The 14,759-nt window shown below is 34.0% G+C and overlaps 3 protein-coding genes across 3 annotated transcripts in view; 2 read left to right on the forward strand and 1 right to left on the reverse strand.

Moving 5' to 3' along the window:
• GABRR3 (gamma-aminobutyric acid type A receptor subunit rho3) overlaps positions 1–14,759 on the reverse strand; it is a 237,968-nt gene that overhangs the window by 84,170 nt on the left and 139,039 nt on the right. The gene's annotated exons all lie outside the window — the stretch shown is intronic.
• Positions 3,648–4,580, forward strand: LOC116666574 (olfactory receptor 5AC1-like). Its single transcript, XM_032490367.1, has one exon. It carries the CDS (start codon positions 3,657–3,659, stop codon positions 4,578–4,580), a length of 924 nt encoding a protein of 307 aa, XP_032346258.1. The 5' UTR covers positions 3,648–3,656.
• On the forward strand, positions 12,360–13,301 carry LOC102520876 (olfactory receptor 5AC1). Its single transcript, XM_032490282.1, has one exon. The coding sequence runs from the start codon at positions 12,378–12,380 to the stop codon at positions 13,299–13,301; it is 924 nt and encodes a 307-aa protein (XP_032346173.1). The 5' UTR covers positions 12,360–12,377.

Here is a 14,759-nt window from a genome sequence, read left to right on the forward strand (position 1 = left end):
CCCTATAAAACCTCATGCACACGTCTTTGAGGTGTTCAGAGCTTTGGAGCAGAAGCCGCCCTGAGCCCGCCGGCATAATAAATCTGAGTACTCCAACCCTCCGAGTGGTGCTTGTTTCTTGGCTGGCCTGTCGTTTCTGTAACAAAGCTATAAAATTAATAGTTGTAAAAGGGTATGTTTGAAGTGATTTGCTGATTATTGTAAAGTGCCCAGTAGGTTGACTTTATTCTACAGGGAATCTTTTGATGGCACTGAGGGAATTTCAGTATCATCTTCACAAACAGATTTTAAGATAGGAGGATATAAATACCACTTCCTTCAAAGTACATTTTCCAAGAAATTTAATTTGCAATGAATAATTGCCTTGATACTTTCATTCTTGTACCTTGAATACTCCATGAAAATCTATATTTTATGGCAACTCTGGATCTTCATATAGGAATTAGGTGAGAATGCAGTGCTTTATTTCATTGTCATTATTCTTTCCATGAAATGTGATAATATATCATTTTAGTACCAAAATTCTCTCATGAGTTGTCAATATATCTGTAAAAAAAAATTTCAGCATGATTTATCTAACAAATGGAATAGAAAGTAATCTGGAACTGAGTGGTTAAATAAATATTATATTTAATCTTCTGAATCTTTCTGGATACAAAATTATATATCTGTAGAATGAAGATTTGGACTCACAGTCTTACATAAGATGTTTGTGTGCTTAACTGCTTTGTTCTGCTATATACTAAATAGCAAAGAAGAGTCATAGTCTCATAGACTGTGGGCAGATGTTCCTTAGAAAATGTAGTACTTTACAGATGAGAACCTTAAAACAAGGTCATAATTGGTTTAGGCATAATCATTCAGTAATTTAGAGATGGAACTGACTCATAGCTTCAGAAATATTGTTACATTCCTTTGAACATTTTCTTTGCCAGGATAATGAGTTATAGAACCAATCTGTTTCATACTCTGTGTCTTTAAAAGTAGCATTCATTCTGGCCTTTACTATACTTTCACAGAATCCAGGTTTTCCAACAGTGTAGAATAATAGGGTTATGGGGCTTTTAAGAGCAGTCTATGCATTTGTCCTCAGCCTTGTCCTTGATTAGATCATACTTCTCTGCAAATATGCAGAAAGAGTTCCCCACATCTGCCCAGAACCATACTTCATTATTATATTCTAGGCAGAATGTAAAACAAGAAAAATGCGATCCTTTCAGCGATTTAACCACAGTGTGCTCACTCAATAATTACTGCCAATGTTACCAGCCTCTCCTTTTTGTACTTTTTAAAGTCTAATATAAATATCAAACAATCATTTTCTCTTTTCCTGTTCTCTATTGTGAAAGAAAAATACTGCAAACCATATCAGTAAACAAAGAATGCTGAAACCATCAAGCCATCAGTAGCTACTGCCACCCCCCCAGTGAAGACAAGCCTGAGCCCAGCCTCTGCAGCCACTAACAATGATGCACCCTGGGGGGGACTCAGAATAAGAAAGGACAGGATACTGGCCCTAGATAGCTAGATGCATGTCAAAGGAATGAATTCAATGAACCCAAATGTTTGCTTCCTCCCCTACATAGAAAAGCACTAAATTCTTTAACTTGAGATGCCTGGTTTGCTTTAGTTAACAAGTAACCTTTTATTGTTCCAAGGTCTTTGTTGTAAAGCTCCTATATATCCTAGCTCCTTCCCTACCTTTTTGGAGCAGTCCCTCAGAGTGATCTGAGAGGCTGTCATCCCAGCTTGAGTCCTCCTGTCAAATAAAACCTAACTCTTAACTTTTAGGCTGTGCATTTATTTCAGTCGACACTATGAAGATGCAGAAGAGCTGTTTTTTTTTTTTTTCAGTGCAGTCTCCCTTTTAAAAGAAAAAAATAAAAGCCTCTATTTGACTTTTCGTAGAAAATACCCCCATCTTCCATGCATTTACTGTTGAAAGATTATTCTTGTCAGAACTAAATTTTCCATAAACTCTATATTCCTTAAAATTTCCAGGTTGTTTCCTCTCTTTGAATTACATAGCAGGCACTTTAAGAAAATGTTTTAGGACAGCAGAGACTTGGCAGTCAAATCTTCAGCTACATTGTGCAGAATTGGTGACTAGGTTATAGAAATAAAAATGTGTTGGAATGACTCCCACTTGACTAGACATGTCATGAAAGCCAGAGAATGGTGAATCCAAGACTTGTAGGTATTCCCCTGCATGATAATACACTTAGATCAGCTATTTCTAAATGGCTGGACCGTCCTTTACATAACTGAGGCAGGGGTTTGAATACACAAAACATATTTTATGTTTAGAGTTGTGCATATTCTGTCATAAATGAAATGCATTGTGACCATGTGAACTTAGATTTACCCCCCTGGTTTCCACAGGACTTAGCCTTCTCATTTGCTTCTCAGGATTATCAAACTCACAGATACATTTTTAGTTTGGGGCTCTTTTCTGCCTTGCCTATCTTTATGTTAGTTATCATTTATTAATGTAGTTGACCTCTCTCCTCATTTGATATGGTTTTAAGCAAAATTGGTAATATTTATTATTTAAATTGAAACAGCTCGAAAACACTATTTTTTCCACTGTGGTGTTTTTTGTAATGTTTTAATCCTCTCTGACTTTTGATATTCTTGGTTGTAATCTCAAAAAGAGCAGGAAAAAACATTACAATTATTTTAGGATTATGTGCCTCTGACATATTAAAAACATTCTTGGTTAACAGCATGATAATTTTTCATTTGGCATATTCAACAACATTGCTTAGATCCTTCCCAAACCTGCAGGTGAACTGGCTAGTGTCAGTTTTTTCTCTCTTCTTAAAAGAGGGGTTATTTTGGCATCTCAGTGTAACCCCTGGGTTAGAGGTTCTATATGTGACTAAGCTAGAAATGACAGTGTTCTGGCTTAGGAGGCACTAAAAATACTTAATGACTGAATGAATGATTATGTTCACATATGAGAGTTTATTGGATAAAATTAACAAGAGTCTTTTTGACATTTATAGTGGTTTTGATGCATGTATAATCAGTCTTACAGTAATTTGGGGTAATTTTGATGTATATAAAATCAAACATAATAATGATAATGGATAGAAAATAGCAGAAATGGTATTTTAACCTTCTTACTACTCTACCATTAATGCCTTAGGAGGAAATAATTATGTATAACAGTAGTGTAAAGATACAGCTCATTTTTTGTTCAATAGAAAATATATGAAAGAGTTCCTTTGAAATAGAAAAATTTTGATCCTAAAACAGAGCCTCACTTTTTAGAGATTTTGTTATAAAATGTATTATATATTTTTTATTCTTAATTCAGTATAACATTTCATTATTAATACATTCAGTTTTAAAAATTTATGAGTGACAAGTTATTGACCAAGTCAATTAGTGCTACAGCTGCCTCAATAATTCTTTTAAGTAATTTTATATATGTGCCTTTAAAATAGTCTGTACTTCTAAAAATTGTTTAAATGTACTTATAATATTCTTAAGTGTGTCTAGAAAAAGAGAAACCCTGTACCTTTGTATTTGTTCAGTAATGTGCATCTGAGAGAAATATGAGAAAAATTGTCACCCAAGATAAGTTTTCGTGAAACTTGATTAATTTTTTTCATTTCCATTCTCCCATTGCAGTGATAGCCTGAGTGGATATGATGGAGGCAAACAAGACGCTGGTGACTGAGTTTGTTCTCACAAGACTTTCAGATCTTCCAGGACTGCAGGTCCCACTGTTTCTGGTGTTCTTGGGCATCTACCTCACCACTATGATGGGCAACCTTGGACTGATTTTTCTCATCTGGAAGGACCCCCACCTTCACACCCCCATGTACTTCTTCCTGGGCAGTTTAGCCTTTGCAGATGCCTGTTCTTCATCCTCCGTGACCCCCAAGATGCTGATGAATTTTTTATCTAAGGATCACACAATATCCATGGTTGAATGCATCGCTCAATTTTATTTTTTTGCTTCCAGTGCAACTACAGAATGTTTCCTCCTTGTATTGATGGCCTATGACCGCTATGTGGCCATACGCAAGCCCTTGCTTTATCCAGTGGTGATGTCCACCAGACTCTGCACTTGGTTGATAAGTGTGTCGTATGTAATTGGTTTTCTTCATCCTGTGATTCATGTAGGATTGTTACTTAGATTAACTTTCTGCAGATCCAATATAACCCATCATTTCTACTGTGAAATCTTGCCACTTTTCACAATTTCATGCACTGACCCATCTATTAATGCACTGGTAGTTCTTATTTCTGCCATTTTTATACAAGCTTTTACTTTTATGTCCATTATAGTTTCTTACACTTGTATTCTCTTTGCCATTCTGAAAAAGAAGTTTGAAAAGAGCAGGAGCAAAGCCTTTTCTACATGCGGTGCCCACCTGCTCTCTGTTTCCTTGTTCTACGGCACTCTCTTCCTCACTTTCGTGTGTCCTGGGTGTGGCGCAGATCAATATCAGAATAAAATGTATTCACTGTTCTACACAATTATAATTCCCCTGCTAAACCCTTTTATTTATAGCCTAAGGAACAAGGAAGTTTTAGGTGCACTTAGAAAAATGGTAAAGAAATAAATATTTTTCAGGTAATCTTTCATTATTCTTTCCTTTTTACTCTGTTTAAATAAAACATAATAACTGGCTCTCATAATAGAGAGCAAATGAATAGTTGTTAAGTGAATGAATAATAATATTTATAACAGATATGTTTGTCTTAGTTAATAAGTTAAAGTGATCATCATTATAATTAATGAATACATTAAGAACAGACATCACTTTTTCTTGTTTTAAGATCATCCCTAAGGATGGAACTGAAATTGAACCCCCCAATTTACAAAGTCTTTATAACATGAACAAGCTCTTTGGTTTCCAGATATGCATAATTAAAACTCTTTTGAACTTATGTTCTTTTACAAGAAGACTCATGTAAATCTTCTGTTTAAAAAGTACTCATGCCCTCTGAAATAATTCTTGAGGAAGTAATTTTTCAAAACCTTATCTTTAGTGGCTATTTATAAAGATTCAAACAATATGTACACCAAAATAATATTGTTAGAGTAAATATGACAATATATATTCCTCCTGAGGGATTTGAAATGAATATTTCTAGACTTAAAAGTAATTTGAAAATTCTTAAATCTGTATTGTGCTCATTGAAAGCTATAAAACTAGTAAATACTTAAAACAGTGAATTTTCCTGCAATACAGTAAGAAGTTCTGAGTCTTTAAAATATTTCCCTTTCAATTTATTATGTAATCCTACTGAATACCTTGTTTCCAACATGCATATACCAAGTAAATACATTTTCCCCTCTGGAATTCACAACCTGAAATAGCAGGTGTTCTTGTTCAGCTCATAATTATGTAACTTAAATTGTCTTGTTTTCCTTACAAAAGCTTTGTATATTTTCTGTCTTGCCGTTTAGCCTTTTGGGTTTCCTGATCTTATTCCATATAGCTTTGTGAATATCCTAGTGAATGAATAAGGAAAAGATGTCCCCATATACATAACACATTATCCTCACCTCTAACCTATTTTTTTTTAATTTGAAGAAATAAATAGTTTGTTGAGTCGCAGAACCCAAAAGCCCACAGTGGGACAGGCTGCATTCAGGACATTGATGGGGCTCATTTTCCCCAGATCCTGGTTCCTCTCACTGCATCGGAGCTCTGTCTTCTCCTGTGTGGGCTCATTTTAAGCAGGTTGTTCCATGTTTACTGATTCTCTTAGGAATTTCTGTCTCCATCTTTCTGCAGTCAAGGCCAGTGGTAAATCTTCTTCTCTCTCTTTTTTAATATGCCATACACTGTTTAGTCTTGGCTATACAATGGCTATATGTTAATGTACAGACCTTCTCTATTACCTTTATTACTTCTAGAAAAACTATTACTAACTTGGAGTATAATCTAGAGGCAGACGATTACAATTTGTATTCTTTTGTCAGCACATGCTGATATATATATAGCAGGACTGCCATCTTCACAGTCCCCCTAGAGACAGTCACAGGGAGTTCCAGAGTCAATAGGATAATATTTTTGCAAATATTAAACAATAAAATTTTAATTTTCTATTTTTAACATGTTTCTTTTCATGGTGGAAAAAGCTAGTAATTGCTTTTTTAGCAACTCTTAAGAGTAGGCTTTCTAAATTCATTTATTTCCCCCTTTGGTACGTCTTTTATGAAAGATATACCAGATTTGGTAAACTCACTTCTTGCTTTTTCTGTCTATGACTAGAGGATCTTAAACTTGATACTCTGTTAAAAGGAGGACATGTCATAATAGGGGGAAAAGTCTGCCTCTTCTGGCCTCTGAAGATGGAGGGAAAGATAGAAGATAGGGGAAGAATCAGACCTGATTGGAAGTGGAAGTTGATTCCTTCATGCAACCACAGTGTCTTGGCCCTCAGCCCTCAGCCCCAACTCACAAAGCTGGAGACATAACTCTCCTTGACTTCAGATGATACTACAAAGCTACAGTAATCAAAGCTGCATGGTACTGATTCAAAAACAGACATAAATATCAATGGACTAGAATAGAAAACTCAGAAATAAGCCCACACACCTACAGCTAATTAACCTCAGACAGTATACAGTGGAGAAAAGATACTCATTTCAGCAAGTGGTGTTGGGCAAGCTGGACATGTAATCAATGAAATTCGAACACTCTTTCACACCATATACAAAGATTAACTCAAAGTGGTTTAAAGATGTAAATATAAGACATGACACCATAAAACTCCCAGAAGAGAACATAGCCAAAACATTCTCTGACATAAATCATAGCAATATTCTCTTAGGTCAGTTTCCCAAGTCAAAAGAAATAAGAGCAAAAAAAATAAACAAGTGGGAGCTAATTAAACTTAAAAGCTTTTGCACAGCAGAATTAACAAAACAAAACCATCCATCAACAAAACAAAAAGAAAATCTACAGAACTGGAGAAAATATCTGCAAATGATGCAACCAACAAGGGGTTAATTCCAAAATATACAAACAGCTCATCCAACTCAGTATCTAAAAAACAAACACCCAATTGACAAATGGATGTAAGACCTAAATAAAATAGATGTTTTTCCAAAGAAGACCTACAGATGACCAACAGGCATATGAAAAAGCGCTCAACAAATATATCTCTATTTTATTTAGGCATATCATTCATTTTTGGTGCAAATGGAGCCATTCTTAGAAACTGAAAAAGGCTGCAGAGGTGGTGGTCCACATTATATCCTTATTTATTTTACCATCCTAGTCTCTGCAAAATCTATATAGGTCATGGCTGGTAGTGGCAGAAACCACAAACTTAGCCATGTTGTGCCCACTGTTGTTTTGCAGATACGCTGCTCTTACTAGGACCCTTCAATACAGTATCTGGTATGAGATATGTGGCTGCTGATGTGTGGAAAATGTATTCTTTCAATACCAGTCATGCATGAGGATTAGAAGCATTTTACATTCATCTGGGATGGGTAACAATATACCTTAATGGTCTTGCCCCAGGGCTATGCTGACTCTTCTGCTCTGTATTTAAAGAAAACATTATTTTCTAGACATTTTGTAGAAGAGTAGGTTGGTTCATTATATTGATGATGATACGTTAATTGGACCTGATACGTACTCTGGATACCTTTGTAAAGTTCACCTGCTCCATAGGATAGAAAAATCCTACAAAAAATTGCATATCAGGAGGGTCTAATTATAACATGTGGCAAAACAATATATTCAAAACAACTCTTGGTACCTACACAAAGAACAGCCATAGCTGGAATTGGTGGAGAGAACAGAGTATCACCTCGAAATCCTGTTTTTTGTTGAGATAGGTACTAGATGGGAGTGGGGTTTGAATCCCCAGGAGAGAGGCTGAGAGTGTTCTCTATGTGGGAAGGAGGGTAAAACAGGTAAATGACAATCAGAAGTACCGTAGAAGAATCTGTTAGCTGATCACCACATCCTTCTCTTCTCTTCCTAGATACACAGCCTCTGTTTTCAGTTGACTGCAGTGATACATATCACTTCCACTTCTAGCTCATAAAAACTTCATATTGGGAATCCCCTGTGAACTTTCCCCTTCCAGCTTGATCCAAAAGAGAACACAAGCGTTGAAGAAAGTTATGTGTGTGGAAAATGCTTGAAAGATGAGCTGGAAAGAGTCTAGGACTCTGAATCACCAGTTGGAGTAAAACAGGCTATCAGTTAGGAACATGTGCTTTATACTTATCATGAAGAAGTTAACTTCTATTTTATCAGTCTACCTAACATACTGAGAATTATGTCAGTTCAGTTAGTGCTAGAACAATATACACATATAATGCAAGAAAAATTCTCAACGGCATACAGTTAATTATTGGGTCTATCTATATGGACATGGATATTAGGCTTAAGAATTTTAGTTGTTACTCTATATGCAATGAGAAATTATTAATTAATTAATTAATTAATTATTAATTAAATGGGGAAAGTGTGTTGTGGGGTGTTAGTGAAATGGGGTATGTCTTATAAAAATTAGTCTGGCATCGGTATTGAGAATAGATTAGATGACTGTGTTAGGAGATGCAGATAGTGCAGTTACAAGGTTTCTTAATAAGCCAGGCAAGAGATGACTGTATCTTGGACTTTAGTACTGACTGTACAGATAAAAAGAAACAGTTGGATTTTAGACATCTTTAGTAGATAAACATTTGCTTTGTGACCCAATTCCCTGAGACAGGAACACTGAAAGAAAACCAGGTTTGGGGGTAGAATAGAGGAAGATCATAATTTCAGATTTGGACATGTTAATTATAAGGTAATTTTGGGATTTCCAAGTGGGCAAGTCAGGTAGGTAGTTGGGTAATGGCAGCATTAAAATAAATAAGAGGAAGGAAAACAAGCTTATTCTAAACTCCACTGAGTGATATTTTAAAAACATGCCCATTTAGTGACCCTTGAGGACACACCATGTAGTTTTAATTGCTAAAACTAGCTGTGTATGGATGATTCGATGATTAGCTTACAATGCCCAGTAGAACAACTTGGACTTAATCCCACTGGAAATACTTTAGAAGCACTAAGGGAATTTCAAAACTTTTTAAAGAATGGGTTTGCAAATATGAGAAATAAATGCTATTTCCTTCCAGTTTGGAGTTGCTAAGGAAAATCAATGCATAAATAATTCTTCTCCATTTCTATGCCTTCTATATTACTTTGAGAAAACCAGCACATTTTCAGTTTCCCATGTTTTACAGGAACTGGGTAAGAGTGCAGATATTTTCATAATTTTCATTAATATAGCTTTGTAATTTGTCTGTATGGTAACAAAACATCTAAATAAGAAATTAAAATCCTAGACAGCCATTTTCCCTTTTTAAAACAGCAAACAAAATCTGGCTGGACAGAAGTAAATGTTTGTCTGAACATGCATATTTCAGTTAGAACTATTACTGTGTAGATAACGCATTTATTGAGAGTTTTTAAATAATAAACTTTGATTAATAGAAGAATGAAAGAAAAATTAAATAGCAATGATAAAAAAATCCAAATTTATTTTATAATGGGATGTTTTCTTAATTGAGACAAGCTATGCAGCTCAAATTTAACTTGCTTGTAAATTTTCTGAATGAGAAATTTTGGCCTCAGGTTTATTGCTGTACAATAAAAATTCTTTAATTTCATGGAATTATGAGAATATGAGCTAAAGTCGCTGAAAGTAACTTCAAAAGACTCTGTGTTATCTATCACACAACTGTTGAGAAAAAAATCACAAGGGTTACTAATTCTTGTCTAAATTATACATTACAGGAAATAAAAGTAGGAATAGCAATAATTTGGTTATCTGAGATAAGAAAGTTGGGCCAGTTTATGCAGGGTAAATATTTCCTATGGTTCTTAATTTCCAATTAACATTTTTGCCTGTTTTGTACATATTAGGGCTCTCTGTGGGCATATATTTAAAAGTAAAGATTCTGAAACTCTAATTCTTCACTTATTTTTAGTATAGATAGGAAAATATTTCATGATCTCTTCTGCTGATCATTGATTCTTAGGGAAAGAGCCTTTATTCATATTTTAAAATTAGACAAACTCAGTTTTTCTAATATATTCTCATAGTAAAAATTTTTTGTATTCCATAAGTATTGAGAGGTATGACTGTAATTTATGAAAATTTTTTTTCTTCATACATGGAACTATCATAACAATCTGTATACCTAAATGTATTTATTTTTCTTTTAAAGGTAATCTAAAAGTATCTATATTCACCAGAAAACTCCTTTTTGGAGTTCTTTCATGCAAACACCAAATGTTGTGTTCACAACAGTGACGAAACAATAAGTATGCAGGAATTAGCTGAATAACAAAATTACTGAAATTACAAAAAATAACTCTTAAAAAACCCTCCATTAGTCTACTTGAATCTACCTTATGTCATTATAAGTAAGTTTGGAATATTAAAAAATTGTATCTATTTTCAATGGTCAAAAATTGGCTCCCATTGATAATATCCAAAAGAAAATGCTAATTTCCCTGAAGGCCATTTCTGCATTTAACTGATGTTTATGTACACAAATTTAGACATATTTACATCCTAATTTTATGTTTGAATTTTCAGTTGCAAAGCACCTCCTTAGAAAGGTGGCAATAGGATTTCAGTGTTCTTGTTTATTTTCTCTACTATTAACATGATGGGGGCCATTCTTTCACACATACAGATATATATACACACATGTAAATCAGTTGCATAGTTTATGTGGTAGGGAATCATAATATATATGCTGCCTTTCTCATGGAACTGTTACTTAGACTTCTACTCTCCTTCACTTCCCTCATTCCTGTCTCTACTCTCACTCTGGAAAAACCATTGCTATAAACTCAGTGTCTATTACTCATGTATTTCTCCATATAAAAGATTTAAAAGTACATTTCTTTTTTACAATGATGAGATCATAATTTTTACACTTCTTTGTATCTTACTTTTCTCAGATAACTATACATTGTGGAATTTCAAAATCAAAATCAGGTAGAATAGCTCTTTTTTCATGGCTGAATTATATTCCATAATATGAATGTAGTGTGATTTATTTAACCATTTCACTGTTGGTGAAGACCAAAAGACCAAAACATCTGGTCTTTGCTACCTTAAACAATAATGCACTGATTATTCTTTGTATGTTTATCTTTGTGTAGTGGTGTTTTTATTTCTAGGACATATCTAAAAGAGAATGGTAGTGAAAGGGTATATATATTAAAAAATTAAATAGGATCATATAAAATTGCTGTTTAAAAAGGCTGTTGCAATTTATATTTCTACAAGTAAAATATGAGAGTACCACTTTTCTCACCTCAGTCAGCAGTGAGTATTTTTATTCATTTTTATTTCTCCTATTCTGATTCATGAGAAAGGATGTATCTATGTGTGTGTGTCTGTGCATACACACATGTATCTATCTATGACAGAAATTTGGGCATCTTTTCATTTTATTTATTGATTATTTTGATTTGTTTGTCTGTAAACTTGCTTATTCACATGCTTTACTCATTCTTCTTTTATATTATTTGCCTTTTCTTATCTAAACCTAATAGTTATTTTTATATTATAGACATAAATCTATGTCTTCCATATACATGGCAAAATATATTTCCCAGTCTATTATATGCCCTTTGACTCTGTTAGGTATTATTTTGATATTCATTCAAACTATATATACTTATATTTTTATACTGAATTTCTTCTCTTGGATAAGGATTTCTCTATTCTCCATGTTACATTATTGTCTCCTAAATTTCTTAGAAAATATTCATGGTGTTAGGTAGGAGCCTAGTCTTACTTCCAGACAACAGTCTGCAGAGTCCATTAAATCAATCACCTGTTTCCTAATGAACTTGTCTTCTGCCACATTCCTTTCTATTTCTGAGCTCTCTATTCCATTGTGCTGATTCTCTTGCCTTTCTTATGCACTATCTTAATGTTTTGATGACACAAAACATTATATTTGTTCTTAATGTATCTCTATATTATAGTTCAACATCAATTCTGGTATTCTTGACTACTCTTAATATCTATATTTTTCTTGGGAAAAATGGGAAATTCTTTTCTTCCATATGAGTTTTAAGATGAGTATATACAGTTCTAAAACCTGTATCTAACCCATGTTAGATTGAAAGGAATTTGCATTATATTTACTTGTCAACTTAGGTGAATATAATTTAAAAACTTTTTATTATGAATAATTTTGAATGTATATAAAAGTAGATGAATGGAGGTAAAAATTAGTAACTACCAATTAAATGAGAAGCATCTCTTATGAATTTGTTAATCTCATATAATTTCACTGTTTTAATGATTCTTTTGTGACTGTTTCCTCACTTATTCTTTCATTTTAGTGATCAGCCAGGTCAGATATGGCAGAAGAAAACAAGACGCTGGTGACTGAGTTTGTTCTCACACGACTTTCAGATCTTCCAGGGCTGCAGGTCCCACTGTTTCTGGTGTTCTTGGGCATCTACCTCACCACTATGATGGGCAACCTTGGACTGATTTTTCTCATCTGGAAGGACCCCCACCTTCACACCCCCATGTACTTCTTCCTGGGTAGTTTAGCTTTTGCAGATGCCTGTTCTTCATCTTCCGTGACCCCCAAGATGCTGATGAATTTTTTATCTAAGGATCACACGATATCCATGGTTGAATGCATCGCTCAATTTTATTTTTTTGCTTCCAGTGCAACTACAGAATGCTTCCTCCTGGTAGTGATGGCCTATGACCGCTATGTGGCCATATGGAACCCCTTGCTTTATCCAGTGGTGATGTCCACCAGACTCTGCATTCAGTTTATAGGTGTCTCATATTTCATTTGTTTTCTACATTCAGCAATTCATGTGGGTTTGTTATTTAGATTAACTTTCTGCAGGTCTAACATAATACATTATTTTTACTGTGAAATTTTACAACTGTTCAAAATTTCTTGCACTGATCCTACAGTTAATATACTTCTGGTTTTCATCTTTTCAGCCTTTATACAAGTCTTCACTTTTATGACCATCATGGTCTCTTACACCCATGTCCTCTTTGCCATCCTGAAAAAGAAGTCTGAAAATGGTATGAGCAAAGCCTTCTCCACGTGCAGTGCCCACCTGCTCTCTGTTTCCTTGTTCTATGGCACTCTCTTCTTCATGTATGTGCGTCCTGGGTCTGCTCCCTCTGAAGATCATGACAAAATGTATTCTTTATTTTATACAATAATAATTCCTCTACTAAATCCTTTTATTTATAGCCTGAGGAACAAAGAGGTTATAGGTGCCTTGAGAAGAATAATGAAGAAATAAATATTTGCTAGATAATTTTCAAATTGTTTCTTCTTTACTGTCTATTGAAAAAACCCCCCAGTCCTCAAGATTAGCCATGACTCTGCCAATTCATCGTGACTAGTGGTTAGGGTGGTCTATGGGCTCTGTGTGAAGGAACCCAGCTTCCTATTATGTTTACTTGGATATGGTACCAGTGAAAGTTTGGTAACCTTACCTATTACTAGCTCATTTAGAAACATTGTGCTCCATTTTTAGCTTTTAGCATTTAGCTTTTGCAAATTAGCTATTTTTCTGGGACTTTAAAAATTTCAGATATAATTGACAGTTTTACTTGAGAAACAGCTGTAAGTAATGCTGGCATATAGGGTTAGTTCCTGAATGAGCCCAGCTCACTGCTCTGGACTGGCAAGGTAATAAGGTTTCATTGTCTTCCACCATACACATTAGCTCCACTAGATGCACAAAAATAAAATTCTGCTTCTTGGTAGAATATATTCCTGGGAAGGAATGTACTGTTTAGTCATAAAAGTTAGGAAAAAGTAAAAAGTTCTAAAGAAATTGGTGGACTTAAGGAAGAAAAATGGAAGCTGGCGTGAATTTAGGAAAGGAGCCTCAAAATTAATTCAGTTCCTATTTATAATTCCATAAGCTATTTTTATCAGGGATGTTGCATGTAGTCATGATATTTAATAACTTATAAATTTAGGAATATTTGAGTTTAATAAAAAGCAATTTCAGAGATCAGCCTTGACTGCACTGCTATTCCTAACAGTTGTAGCAGGAGCTGACTGGGAAGAAGGCAAAGAGCCTAAATCAGAGAGAATAACCTGGTTTTGTATATAAAGATATGGGTGAAAACTCGAGTCAGTGAATTCTCTGCCACTAATGTACTTCAATTTGGGACACAGTCACTAAAAACATATACATTCTAATTTATTTTAGAAGTATTATATAGACATAGATGATTCTTTTAGCAAAACAATTATGCTCCTTGAACAATCTGTATGTGTGTGTGTGTGTGTGTTTTTTTTAGCACATTCACTTAGGAAAAATAATTATACAAAATGAGAATGAAGTTTAAGCTGAAGAATAAAAATATGACTGTTGTTCTAGTATTTTTAACACATTTTAGATCTCAGTAGTTCCAAAAATATACTAAAAAGTATTACCTAAAAATGTAGGTATATGATAAATATCTTTTATCACTTAAATTTATTTGCCATATAAATATTATTGGAAAAAGTCACCTTGTTTGTACGGTCTTAACATTAATTCATATTGATCCCCAATAACAAAATTTATTTTAAAAATACCCCACATGATTAAATTTATTCTCTTTAAAAACTATTTGTACTTGTCGGTGATTTTCAGCAATTTCAGTCTTTGCAACTCATTTTGCAAACGCTGTAAACTAAATATATTTTCTTAACATTTTTAATTTTCTTTTTGAGTAAAATCTTTTTTCTATAATTTACC

This window comes from Camelus ferus, chromosome 1 (assembly GCF_009834535.1).
Source record: "Camelus ferus isolate YT-003-E chromosome 1, BCGSAC_Cfer_1.0, whole genome shotgun sequence".
NCBI classification, from domain to species: domain Eukaryota; kingdom Metazoa; phylum Chordata; class Mammalia; order Artiodactyla; family Camelidae; genus Camelus; species Camelus ferus.